Source organism: Corvus moneduloides, chromosome Z (genome assembly GCF_009650955.1).
Source record: "Corvus moneduloides isolate bCorMon1 chromosome Z, bCorMon1.pri, whole genome shotgun sequence".
NCBI classification, from domain to species: Eukaryota; Metazoa; Chordata; class Aves; order Passeriformes; family Corvidae; genus Corvus; species Corvus moneduloides.
In genome coordinates, this window is record NC_045511.1 from 72,199,414 (window position 1) to 72,213,850 (window position 14,437).

General features: G+C 36.0%; 1 protein-coding gene across 5 annotated transcripts in view; it reads left to right on the forward strand.

Annotated features, from left to right (window-relative positions):
- The window catches only part of LOC116438438, a 42,364-nt gene that overhangs the window by 6,415 nt on the left and 21,512 nt on the right, over positions 1-14,437 (forward strand). For 4 of the 5 annotated variants that reach the window (XM_032097377.1, XM_032097379.1, XM_032097378.1 and 1 more), the window contains exons 2-5: positions 3,344-3,435; positions 4,445-6,964; positions 9,434-9,616; positions 12,815-12,982. In XM_032097377.1, the coding sequence (XP_031953268.1) occupies positions 3,344-3,435; positions 4,445-6,964; positions 9,434-9,616; positions 12,815-12,982 (2,963 nt within the window). The remainder of the gene's footprint in view (positions 1-3,343; positions 3,436-4,444; positions 6,965-9,433; positions 9,617-12,814; positions 12,983-14,437) is intronic. The other variant, XM_032097381.1, reaches the window with a different exon arrangement.

The window sequence follows — 14,437 nt, forward strand, 5'->3', positions numbered from 1 at the left end:
TTTAGAAAACTAAAGAACACACATATTTTCACGTAAGATCTCCACAATATAAATATATAAACAAAAAGTAAAACAACTCCTGTGTTTTCAAATATACTTCCAGTTAGTGTTCTGAGGCAACTTTTCCTGCATAACAAGATGAACTCAAAGGCATTATTACAGATTTTTTTTCTTTTGCTTTTATTATCACAGAGCTTGTCATCATCTGCATTAACCTGAAGGAAACAGCATTACAGATGTTATCAACAATGAAAACAAACACATTCTAGACAGAGCTTTATCTGTATTTATAGTGTGATATAAATATAAATACAAACATTTCTAGAGTGATCTTTTACTCAAAATTAGGATGTTTTTATTCTGAGCTAACCCAAGCACTAATCTTTGTAGTAAGAATAACCTATCATGTAAAAAACGATGTCAATGGACATTGGCTTCCATCCAGGCAAGTGCTGAATGCCTCTATTCCCAGCTAAGCTAATTTGGCTAGTGTTCAGCTAGTCTCCAGCAGTGGAAAAAATAGTCCTTAAGGCAAGGTCTTATCCTGCAATCCTGATGCATTCAACTAATCCTTGCTCAAGTCAATAGGTCTCGTGAGTACGATTGAAGGTGATAAGATTCCTAGTTCTGTGAGCACATCTCAGCCCCAGGACCAATGAAAGAAGAATAGACAAAGACAATGCATGGGTAAAATAAATGAAAAGCGAAGAACTGACTCCTCTTCTGATGTGGTAGACCTTAGAGAAGAAAGGATAAATTAACATATGGAAATGTAGTATGGGCAGCAAAACTATTCGCATAAAAAAATTCTTTACAAAGTTTTTGAAATTTAAGGTATCAACAATTTAACACACTGCAGGTACAGTAAAAATAGTATGTAAATACTATAATTAATATCCAAGAGCTGATAGACTTAATCATAAAATCATTAGAGCTGTTGAAATTAATCATAAGTGAACAGTGCAAATAATTATTTTAATTTTGATCTACTTACTACCAATTACAGAAATTACTAAAAAAATACAGACTAATCATCCTGTTAACTTAGATCATAAATATCATCTTTGAAATTAAAGCAAAATCTGTAATCCTACCTCTGTAAACAGCTGTGACCTGTGGCTATTTCTACTGATGATTTCACCTGCCTGCTCAGACTTTTAAATTTTAGGAGGTATTAGATCATTTCCCAAAACCCTGTCATGCAGACAACCAACGCTATCTACCTTCAGTACTTTCTGAGTATCTCACGACACCAAATACACATAAATTTGAGTAGTAGTAGAACTACTGATCATCTCGGATACAGAATTCCTTCTGTGAAGTTGAAATATATTCTACCATTACAAAACCTGGCAAAACAGACACTTCAACTATGAGGAGAAATTGAAATCAGTACGGTTTTCTTTATAACTGATCCACAGTGCTTTCTATCTCCTTCATATTCAAGCTTCTTGCAGTGATTCTTTCTGGTATTTTAGGGTTTTTTTATTTTTCAATCTTACCTTCAACCATGTGAACCTTATCCTCAAAGCCATCATAATTCAAATCCACTGCTAACTGATTACAGACATGCCTATTAATTCTTCACTAAAAGTAAGACCTTAAACACTTCATGTATTAATTGTGTCTCTGGCTTAATGTTGCATTCAGCATTCAGTAAAATTCAGAATTTGTTTAAAGAGTAATCTGTGGTACATACAACTGTGAAAGTAACCATCAAATGTAAAGAGAAACTAAAGTAAAACAGCTGGTTTTGATCTGCAGATAGTTTTTACCAGCATTTTAGCAGTGACAATTAGAAATCACATTTCCTATATTGAGATTAACCATTGCATTACTGACTATAGGGGGTCAAAAACATGAAAATTGAATTCCTAGGGAACAATTAAAAGTAGTATAACAAATGCAAGTATTTTGGAAATACAACCATGAAGGTCAAGAAGGTGAAGGGAAAGGATAAAGAGAAGGGGAAGGAATTGAGTGTGTGGCATCTTCCTTAAGCTGAATGAGGGAATTCCTAGAAGTAAAAACATTTTCTCAGTTGCACCTTAATGAAATACAACTGAAACCTCAACCATAACCATCACATTAAGGATCTGTGTTACACTGTTGTTCTTAAAGTCATAAATATATGCATCAATCTGCAGATCTTACATATGCCATCTTAAATATGAGGCTGCCACTCACAGCATACTTGCATATGTAACTCTTTAAGATAATACTGATTTTTATCTGGAACTGATGGGCACTTGCTCATACCCTACACTACAAATAGTTCTTGCCTCTGTGTCCTTTAAAGCCTTGTATTTGATTTTAAGCTCATTCTTCCTACTGAGAACAGAGCTCAGTTGGCAAGTTTGGCTGTCCGTCAAGCTTTGACTAAAGACTCCTGGAAAAAGGAGAGGTATAGCTTCCTACTGAAAACTGAGTATGTAAACATTCCAAAGTGCCTGCTGTGAAATAAATACAAGACTTTCACAGCCTACCTGCAGTGTCTTCCAAAGAGAAGAGGAGAATGCCTGTATTTTGCAACCAGCTAATGAATGTACCCTGGCATATTCAGTCATTTGGGCCTCACACAAACTTAAAATTTTTCAGAAGTAGCAATGACTGCGTCTTGAAAAAATTTCTTCCCAGTTGTTTAGCTAGCTATGTATCACTGCATACAGTGACATGTGACGTGTCTTCAAGCATCAATGTAATTATTTAAAATGCTTTATCCTAATAACAAGATTCATATATCCTCATTATACCACGTAAGTTTGTAGCCTTAAAAATTCACTTGCACTCCTTCCACAATGATGTATTGCATGTTCTGATAAACAAACATATAAAAGATGATTATGACTAATAACACTTGTAGTCATTTGATTTTTCCCAACATAACTCTTACTGATTTTCAAGACCACGCTTATGATGTATTAGGTGTTCACATATTTCTCACTTCAAAGAATCCCTTCTCATGAGAGGAAAACAATTATTACTAAGTATTTCATTACATGTATAAATAAGATTGAATTTAAAATGAATGCTTAAATCAAAGTATTAATCTCTAAAACTCAGAATCAGATAAAATCATAGACTGTAAAAGGTCACCCACTGCTCCACAGACTTTAAATGAGTATCGGTTCAGGCCCTATAACTGAGACCATGCGACCTCGATTTTAAGCTGTTACTTGAAAATCTTCAAAAGTTGTTCCTAAATAACCAGAAGAAGAAATAAATGCATTAGTACGTGCTCTAGAACTTCTCTATTTTTTATTATAACAAGTTAGAAAATCTCAGAGGGCAAAATTATTCCAGAAAAGCTTTCTCATTATCCAATGTTTTCCCTCTCACACAGAAAAGTAGAACACAGATGCCATTGGTTCTTAGAAATGAGTAGAAAGAGAAGAAAAAGCTGCAAGAGCAGAAAGAGCTCTGATTCCAGAGAATGTAAGTTTACAGAAATATTTAATACAAAGTAATATCAACAGAAACATATGTGGCTATTCTTAGTTTACTCATCAAGACAGAAATTCACCTTTGTGCCCAAAGCTGTTTGTCAGATTGGAAATATTTACACTTAAGTGTGGGTACATACAGGTAAGGTCTTAGTGAGGGTAGTTTTTTTTTTATTTTAGTTAAGCTGCTATCCTGGCTATTTCTGGCAAAGGCTTTCCAAAGGTATTGTTGTTCAATTGCCTCAAAATGTCATCATTCTTGGTGTAAATCTCAGTGTTGTCTTAGTTTCATAGCTTGTTCTAGTCCTGTTTAGGTAGATGTCGCTATTAAACTGTTACCCTCTAATGCACATCACCTGTTCTAAAAAAAGCCCAAGCAAGACATAATTTTATGTCATTGTGTGAATGCCATGAAATCTTGCCTAGTACAGCCAAGAAACATCATTTTATTCTACTTAGAATGGGTAGCCGTGACTCACATCTCCTGGCAATGTGCCACGGACCTCCTGTATGATTGTGATAATCAATCCCTTTGTTTGCTCATCTGTAAAAGGATTATAAAAGCAAACTTCCATAGAATTTACCCCAAACTGCAGCCAGGCAGGCAGTGGCATGTTGATTGACCCAGTGTGCTCACAGGAACAAAGTAAATACTTGGAAGGGTAATAAAATTTAAAATGTAGCTCTTATTATAAGCAAATGGAATTCCTTATCCCCTAACAAAAGCAAAACTTTATTTTAAAAAAGTGCAAATACATTGATTTTCTCAAATTAGAGTGAATTAATGTGGCCCACCCTGTTTATCTGATTTCACTTATCAGGTAATTATGACAAAACAAGTTAATATTGAAAATTTAAAAATAATGTGAAAAATACACTATATCTTAAAGATAATATAGGCATTTTCTATGAAAAGTGTCTCAAAGCTAATCAAACATTTATGATACTGCTTAACAAATCATGGGAAAATGTTTTTTTTCTTTTTTTTTACCTTAAATTAGATGAACAGTTGTCACCCATTTGTAAATGTCAGCAAAGTGTAAGAAGCCTTGAAAATAAAGCACATGAGGCCCTGTCTCACTTCACAGAGCCACTGGATGTAAAGGGTGCTGAAGAAGATGGAAAAGATCATGAAAACAAGAATCAGAGTAGCTCAGATGCTTCTGAAGATAGAGACCTTGAAAATGTATCAGACAGTGAAAAAGAAGGGAAGAAGGAAAAGAACTGCCCTCCTAAAATGTTGTCACCTCAGCAAGATGAAATCCTAGCTACAGTAACTTTTGGTGAGTTAGAGGGCTCATTCAAAGGAAAAATTACACTGTGTGGCAAGCCAGACTTTTCAGAGTCCATTAGCTTGACCACTGGAAAAATTTCTGCAGAAGTAAAATACGGCTCTTTTAATATGAGAGTAGAAGTTAGGAATATTTCTTTCTTTGATTCTGAAACAAAAGTTGTGGATGAAAAAAGGAAAGGTTCAAAGAACAAAAAACACTGTCATGAAGGACAGTGCCAGAAAAGTCAGTGTTCAAAATGTTCAAAGTACCAGTGTCCTTCAAGTGACCACTCAGCAGAACACAAGGGGAAATATAAAGGATCCTCTAAACGAAAAGTTCAAACTGCCATCAATGAAAGTGCCTCCCTGGAAATTGAAGCAAAAGACATTCAAGTGGAATGTATCAGCAGAAAGAAGACTCTAAAGGTTAACATCAAAGCTGTTGAGCAGGCACAGAGCAAACCATGTAACAGGGAACATGAAGATACATATTGGAGTGAAACAGATTATTCTGTAACAGAGGCACTGTGTAACACAGATTGCGAGTCATCATTTAGCTTTCATGAAAAAGCAGATTATACGTTCCCAGATGGATATACACTTCTCCCTCCACCTAAAGAATTTGCTGACTGTGACGAAATGCACCTGGATACAATTGCAGAAGGCATATCTTCGTACCCTGTTAATAGCAAAAAGGAATCTGACAGCCTCACTACAGCCTTGAGTATTTGGGGGGAAGAGAATTATTTCTGTAAACTTAACACAGAGGACTATGAAGACCACACCAATGAAAAGGAAGATTTTTCAAAGGATAAAGTATTTTTCTCAAAAATAAATAATACTAATTGTCTTGTAGCTATTAATACCTTGCATAACCCAAACAATGGGAAGGAATGTATTAGTAAAAGCAGTGTAATAGGTGCAGAAAGAAATAACTGTGACATACACAGAGACACAGGGCCAAAGACAGCAAGAAGAAAATCTTTCCCAGATACTACCCTGGATGTACTATCACCAGTTCACCCTAGAAGGGATTCTGGCTTTTATTCACTGCCATCCTTAAAAGTATTGCTTAAGGAGACCAAAGCAGGAGATGTCTGTAACAGGAACTCGCATATTCCTACCGAATGTAAGGAACTTTGTAAGTGTCCTGACTTGACCTCCTCTCTGACAGAGCTTTGCAAGTATCCCGACTTGACCTCCTCACTGAGAAATTTGAGAAGTCTTAAGTCTTCATATCAGTATGCTTTCACATCATTTGATCATAATATTACCATTTATCCATCTGAAGATGTCTGTCTAGATGGCACTTGTTTACTGAATGACTGTGCAGACTTTGTGGGGCAAGGTGAAGAAACAGAAGAAACATTAATGGAGAATCTTCATTCCAGTGGTGCTGTACATGACAAAACAGACAACAGCCACAAAGAGCCTCTTGGAAACCTAGCCATGTGGGAAGAAGACTCTGAGTCTACTGAAGCTTTAGATAAAGAGAAATCAGAGTACAACCCTATAGAAAAGCATGTTGAATGGCAGAAAAAAGCTCACCTGGTACAAGTGTCTCCACTTTCTACAAGCCCTTCAGGTGAATTCATTAATGACAAAGAAAGTACTAATTATGCATCTACAGAAAGCATCCCAAAACGATGTTCAGTTTTACAGTTAAATGTTCACCCACCTTATGCAGAGTCTGAGGCAACACATAAAAGAAGACGGTCAGTACTGACTGACTCTCCAGTGATAACTGGAGAAGTAGAAGAAAGACTTGTCCAAGGTGACCCTACATTGATGCCTGAATGTTTTGGCTCTGCATTAAGGAAAGAACCTAACCTTACCAGCAGTATACAAGAAAAATCCTTGCTGTCATCCTTGCTGTTAGATCCCAAGGAGCATCACATGAATAAAGAATTGGAAAGCCTTTCTGAGGTACAGGACTTACCTGGGGATGTCCTTGTTAAATCTGATTGCCATAATAATTCAGCCCAGGCTTCCAAATTATCTACCCCTTCAGTTTGCACAGAAAAGAAAGAGAATTTCACAGAACATTCAAACATCAAGCAAAGACTGGAGAACTTTTGCAGTAAACAGTCAACTGATGACAGTTTAAGGAGAGAGCCTGGAGCAAATCAACTACCTCTGTTAGTCAAGTCCAACTTTGAAGAAATTGAGTCAAATTTTGAAATAAAAGAAGATTATTATGAGAATGCAGATGTCTCCTCATCATCAGTAAAACAGATTAATCAGAAAGGTAGGTGCTACAAGACTTTTCAAGTTAGTATCACTTACACACCTTTTGTGTAGGCGCTTTTGTGACATCTGTTTTCTTAGAAAATAAATGTGTATTAAAAGTTTACAATGATATTGTTATGGTATGGTATGTTTGGCCATGGGGTTAAAAAATGCAGTTATTCTACTGAAGATTCTAGTAACCATCTTAAAAAGACAAGAAACCTAAATTTAAAAAAAAAAAAATGCAGCTTTGATCAAGAAGCAGTTTTCTACACTAAATCACCCACCCATCCTGTACATCTAGTGAGAGAAGTAAATACCATTGCAGGAAATAATAGTAAAAGCAGTTGCCATGTGATATGAACTCAGAGCACAAGTCAATGTTTAAAACCACAGAAACCTGGCTTTCAAATCCATGTGACTTATATGAATATTGTAGTCTAAGTACATCTCAGTCTTAATTCTGGCTGAACATTTTCATGGAATGACCATAAGAGATCCTTTAACCTGCTTTTCTCCTCTCTTTTACATATTTGAGAGAACTGCATATGAAAAAGGCTTACTTTTACTAGCTAATATTTTACAAAATTTCTTGTCTTCCTTTATATAATCCATCTACCTATATTCATAACTGGTCATTTAAAATGCATGTTTTGAACTATAAAAATGTTAAGCCATCCTGGGACATTGCACGCTACAATGTGAGCCTTTTACATATGAGTATCTACACGCAATATGTGTGTGTGTGTGTGGTGTTGAAGTATCACTCCAAACACTAAGTTTATTTTTTTTAACATTAATCAGGCTATATGCAAATATATCTCAGATTTATCTCTCCAGAAGACAATGTTTCCAGCAGATTTGGAGGTTAAGAGGTTTATACTGTTGAAAAATATACATTTTCCTATGGAAAATGTCTTATATAATCCTAGTTAAAAGCATCTGAAAGTTTTTTAAAAATCTTTTAATTCACCATACCTGCAAAAAAGACTGGTATGACCTCCATGGCTGTCTTGTTTGGCATTGATAATGGAAATTTAAAAAATACCTAAAGTCTACATCACTATATAGATATACTACATAGATACATATTGCTATATAGATCAATATCGCAATACCATTATCTCAGTATCAATATATAAAATAAATAGAGAATGTATGAAATGGAAATCTCGATGGAACAAGGTATAGAATTAAGATACTAAAGGAAAACTGCATGCCAAAATCCTTGACTTCTCAGACATTAGACCTAAGTGGTTAAGGACCCAGCACAGAAGTGAGGTGTAGCTATTTCTTTCATTTTTTTTTTATTTTCTCTTCTTTTATTCTCTCTTCCCTTTTGCCCTTTGCTAAGAATTATCTACTTGTGTTTTTTCTCATACCTATCATCTCACTTTGGCCCTCTTTTGGTCCAGGGTCATATTTTGACTTTGCTTTACTCCGCAATGCTGTGGAGGTCCTACCTTAAATGAATAAATGTGTACGTCTAGGAAGCAGTAAAAGAGTTTGAAGTTTTACAACTCATTAACATGAATCAAAATCCACTTTTAGTTCAAGAATACCAACCTACTTTGCCAAGACATTAGGCAATGTGGGACTTTCTGAGCTTAGTAATCCAGTGACACTGGAAAGCAAATGTGGCATTTTTCAGCGAAGAGTGAGAACATCTAGAACAGAGGAGAAGAAGAGATGCCACTGTGATATGGGGGGAAGGCAATCTAGAAGTCTCTTGGTGTTCTGAGGACTTCATGATTATCAAAGAGGAAAAGACCCATGCAAAGAGCAGTACAAGGGCACTGCAAGAGATAGGTTTCGTAACTCTCAGCAATGGTCTGGAATAGTGTCCTGGAATGGCCTGGCTCAGTTACATATGTCAGTGATGAAGATCTGGCTGAAGCCAGAAAGAGACTGTACAGCCATAAGTGCACCTACACAGTCCTCCAGGGAGTCTGTGGAGGCTGGACTTTCTCCCTATGTGCCCTTGCCAGTGGCTACAGTCACATTTTTCAGAACAGAATGTAACACAAAATCTGTTTTCCAATTGTTGTTTTACATGAAATAATAATACAACAAGTTTATTCTGTTTTAACTAGAAAGAAATCTAAACCAGAAAAATCTTCATGCATGTCTTGCAAGATTATTAGTATTCAAATAGGAGTTTTTTATATCTACCTATACTGACCACTTCGAAAATGTATGAGCATGTTAAATAAGATCCATGAGCAATTTACAAGTTTCTGCATTAAAATAGTGATGTACAAATGGCTATGTAGGTATTTAACTAAAGGCACTTGTACTTCCCTCTGCATAAAGGCCTCAATTAGTCTAAAACATATACGTTCTGAATATTTTCATTATTATTTGGTATTTTCATTTATATGTTGGTTAGATTATTCTTGTATTTAGAATGTGGAAATATTAAACAGCAAAAATACTTACATAAGTTGTGTCACATATTACTCACAAAAAACATCTGGTTATAACTTAGACTTGAAATCAGAAATGAATAAAACCAGAAAGTTACCTTTGAAGAAAGACACCAGAGCGAGCGACAGCTCCCAGGAAGATGCAATAGACCAGTGGGCCAGAAAACGGAAACAGTTCAAAGATAGCAAAAAATGCAGTTCTACTGGAGGAAGCTCCATAAACAGCACAATCACTGAGGGTTCAAGTGAGTACATTAGTCTTACACTTGTGATCTTTCCCCTTTGTGTGATTGACATTACGACAGGGTTTTCAGCTAAGGAAATTGATCTCCAGTTCATTGAGTGTCTGTGTTAGTCATTATCATGACTAATATGATTCATCCTCTCTCCTTGGTTAAGCAATCAATCTGACTAAAAAAAAGTTTATTCTACCTTGCATGTTCATGGTAGAACATGTTCAAATAATATGTTTAAATATTAAGACAAACTCTAGGCACAAACATGTAATCATGTGGCAACAGGTTTGAGGTTATAACAAAAATCATAATCCTGATATCTACTTATGTCAAAGCCATGCTGAGCTGGGAGTCTTTCTCTACTCACAAAGGTGCTCCAACTTTAATCCAGGCTTGTTGCCTAGAATGTCGTTCACTGTGACCCGTAACTGTCTCTTTAAGAAATTTGTCACCTTGCCACATGCAAATTCATCAGCTTAACTGCATGGGAAGGAATTTTTAAGATGAACTACTTAGTGAATTTACATTTCATGCAGATGGAGCCACCAAGCAAGGATTGCACAGTCTAGGGGGAACATACATGGTACTTCTTACTTGACACTACCTCGCCTCCTGTTTTGCTACTTTAGTAATAAAAGAAATCCTTTGTAGAGATGAAGAAATGTGCACTTCCCTGTGGAAATATTTTGTGCTACAATGACTACTTTTGGTACAGGAAGTTTAATTTGTAGATACATAACCTCCTCTTTGAAGAAGGGAAAATACAAACCTGTAGAAGACTCTGAACTCTAGGATTTCAGCACAGGTCCAACAGATGATAAACTAATATGTTCCATGCCTGTACCAAAGAGGTAAATCCTACATCAAACAGAGCCTCAATTCACTGCCTAAACACAGATTTCAGTTGCCAGCTGGGATACCAAGAGGGACCTGAGATATGTGAACCAGCAGGGAACCCAAGCCTTCTTGAAGTAGTAATTGAACAGCAAGCAGGATATCATAAGGCATCTAATATGGTACAGGGCACCTATATTCAGGTAGGTGAGCCAATCCCTAAGGTTTTAATACCTGTTAACAAAGGAGCAGGAATGACTGACATTTCACATGGAAATAAAAAAGCTGTTTATTGGTAGCAGTCTTCATTGTTCACCCCTAAAACAAATTCTAGGTCACGGTAATAAGATTAGAAAGTTATCTTGTCAAACCACCTGAGCTCAAAAAAACCTACCAGAAGTTACACACATCAGAGTAAACTGTTCCTTGATTTCAACAGTAATGTCTCTTGAATATAAAGCTGGACCATAGATTTTACTAAGTCAGGCATATGTTGGTTTCATAGAGAAGGCATATATATATTTTTAAGAAAACAAGTCAAAAAAGAACAAGTTGCAAGAGCTAGAATTGCTTTCCTTGAGACAAAGCTTTGGGTAGCACGTGGCATAAACCCAAAGTGGTCTCCAGAACAGGTGACTGCGCAGACAATTCTGTCACAGATTTTCACATCTAGTAATTTTAGATAGTATGCCACAGGCCTGAGACTTCTGTCCCTTTTTGTTTGGTAGCTAGACTGTTCCCTCTTGTTCACAGACTTGAGACAACTCTGATTGACATATGGAAGCAGCAGCTCCTAACATTCTTACGTCCAGCATCTGGGAAGAATTTCAGTGCACTTGTTTGTGACATGCCTGTTTGACATCTGTTCCAAAAACTCAAGGAGAGAAGAAATGTTTTGGCATAATTCCATACTGTCAGCATGGCAGCATCTATAGTTTTGCCTATTTGTTACATTTTAACCTACTCTAACTCTACTACAATTATAAAAATACAGCATTAAACTGGCAAAATACTGTACTGTACTGAGTTGTTTGGTGCTAGTCTAGGTTTTCTTAATTTACGCATTCATGGTAGCAAGGTAAAAGGAGCTTTAAACATATCAGCATAGTAATATTTATTTATTTGTCTATTTACTAGTAGCTTTTTATGTAATTAAGTATGTCATTTCATACTTTCTGCATAGTAAGGGAGAAGACAGTGGATGTGGAATATTTGTCTAGACAGACACAATTGACCACATTTTCTAAGTGACAAAGAGCTGCCACTTAGACATATTCAGGAAGTGACTTCCCAAACAAATATAACCTTAAATAAAGGTCAATTTTTATCTTCTCTGTTTTTAAACTGGGAATTGTTTTACATCAAACACAGGATAAACAATGCAAACAGATCCTTCCTCCAGCGGCATTAAATCTAGCTGCATTACCAGGCATTTCATACTGAAAGGAACATGATGGTTTTTTCCTCTCAAAAAATTTATATTTCCGGTCTATCTGTTAGCACAACATCTGATGATATATATTTATATATGACTTTCACCATCCAGTCTTAGCTTTGAAGTTGCAGCTCCTGGTCTACTTGGGATGTTGTCAGACTATTACACAGGCTTTTCCTTTACATTCAACTTGCTGTTTATAACCTGCCAGCTGCCTGACATCCTATTGCCTTAAGCGTCTCAACGTTAGCAGAGAACTACAGTTCTCCATCTCCATGTGAACTCATTGCAAGACATTGTGAATGTAAATTATTATAAAAGATGAATCTGAAAATCCTCAGGATAACACATCATACAAATATTCAACAGCCTATGAGGGAACTAGCCAGAAGTTCTATGTTAAAAGGAAAAAAACACCTTATTTACAACAAACTTACTTCCTTACCTCCTTTTTAACAAAACTCCACATGTCTGGAAGAGATAAGACTAAGCAAACAGCAAATACGGTCATCAATGCCCCTGTCATAGAAGATGCTTTTCGTCTTCTCTTTTGTCTTCTGATACGCACTGAACTCATACCAAATTTCTAGAAGATTTGTTTGATTTCCTAATCAGATGGGTCATATAAGATAGCTTAAGAGCTAGGTACAGCCAGATGTATCTTAAAGAGGTGCAGCTCCTGTTTTGACCATTTGCATTAAGACTTCACTTCTTACTCAAGCCGAACGTGCATTAGCCTCCAGTATTGTGATCTTATATTTGGAAATCCTTGCAGACTTCTCCTTTAACAGCAACAAAATTGAGAACTCAGTACAAACATTACAAAGAGTTCATTAAGAAGCTTGTGGTGATTCTTCCATGCTGACTGGATGAGGTCTCTTATTCTTCATGCATTTTCCCTATTGACATAACTTTTACTTGCTTTATCGTCATGACAGTAAATTCAGAGGATGCTCGATCAGTAGATCTGGGACTATATTCTGAAAATGAGGACAGAGGTTTTTATACAGAAAACTTTCATTCTGCTTCCTGGGTTTTCAGAGGAGATGATGTCTCTCCAGATAACAGCCCTAGATGTCTCAGCAAAAGACCTAGACCAGTGGCAAGTAAGTTGGCTAGAGCAACAGGTAATAAATGTCATAAAAATTTATTAATTTTGGGCACTCTGAGGATTTCAAGGGATTGACATTTTGGAGAAGGTGCTGGTCCCTTATGCTTAAGACAGGAAAAGGAGCAACCCAAGAATCAAAAAGATTATTTAAAAAATACATAAGTAGTTCTTATTTAGCTATTGTCTTGCAAAATATCATCATTACTTGATAAAATTTTAACTGGTAAAAGGTTGTAACTAAACCTCATGAGATAATGGTAGAGGAAATGTAATTCTATGACTTCTTCAAGCATGGCAAAATCACACTGAGATATTTATAAAGTATTACAATGGACATAAAATCTGTTTTACAACAAACTTTCAGACATAGTCAATCCAGAAAGAAAACAGTCATTTGCTATGAGTATGAAGGATTATTCTATTTGTAGTTTAAATCTGTGCAAACAGATATAGTGAACAACTTTTTCTGGGGGATGGGAGGTTTTCCTCCACTTCGCAGTTCAAAGAAACACATGAAAGTTCAAAGAACTAAGACAGGCCAAAACACCCCTGTGTTTTATTTATTTATATATTTATTTATTACTTTCCAGTAAATTGTTCTTTGTTGGAGCTCATAAATCATTCAGAATATGAGAGAAGACAAATGTGCTCTGTAAGTCTTGTGATACGAAAAATTTCCCTTAACATACATGAGAATATTCTGGAAAACCATTTTGGTTGCTTGTTCTCCCAGGGGAGAGCTCAGAACTTCCGCAAGATAGTTAGTCAGTATTGAAGTATCTGTTTTGTACAGAAAACATCAATTGGCCTGCTGGTAAAGTAACCTTTAAAGCAATTTCTGTCTTCCAAATAATACACAATTTGAAAAAAAACCAGTTGTCATAAATTGCTGTTAAATTGGCATCCATTAAGAAAAAACACAGTAAGACAGTCAAATGATGAAAAACAGACACTCCAAGAAATCCAATTTACACTGAAATCCTTCATACACATAAGATTTGCTAAAGAACCAGGCTCTTTAAGTCACAATAATAATACCTATTAGACCCTGAGAAAAAGATGGAAGTTTACAATTAGACCCTGATATTCCTTTTTACTGAGGCTTATCCCGTTAAGTGTTAAATTCTGCTGAGTTGAAAGGGTTTTCAGCCCCCCTTGGCAGAAGATACCACTGTGGTTGGGGAGGTTGGACTACAGGATTGGAAGGCAATGTGAGTGTGGAGTGGAAGGAAAAGCAAAAGGAGAAGAAACAACTATCCAAAAGATAGATACCTTATGAAATATAAAAAGAATGAAACAGATTTACAAGAAACAGATTTAAACCCATTTGGTAAATTAGAGTGTATTTTGTATTTGCAGCATAGAGGTCTGACACAGAGAGCATGAGTGTTTTTCTCTCCCAGAACACAATCAGTAGAGTGGAATACCTGAATATTTCAGCTCTTCATTA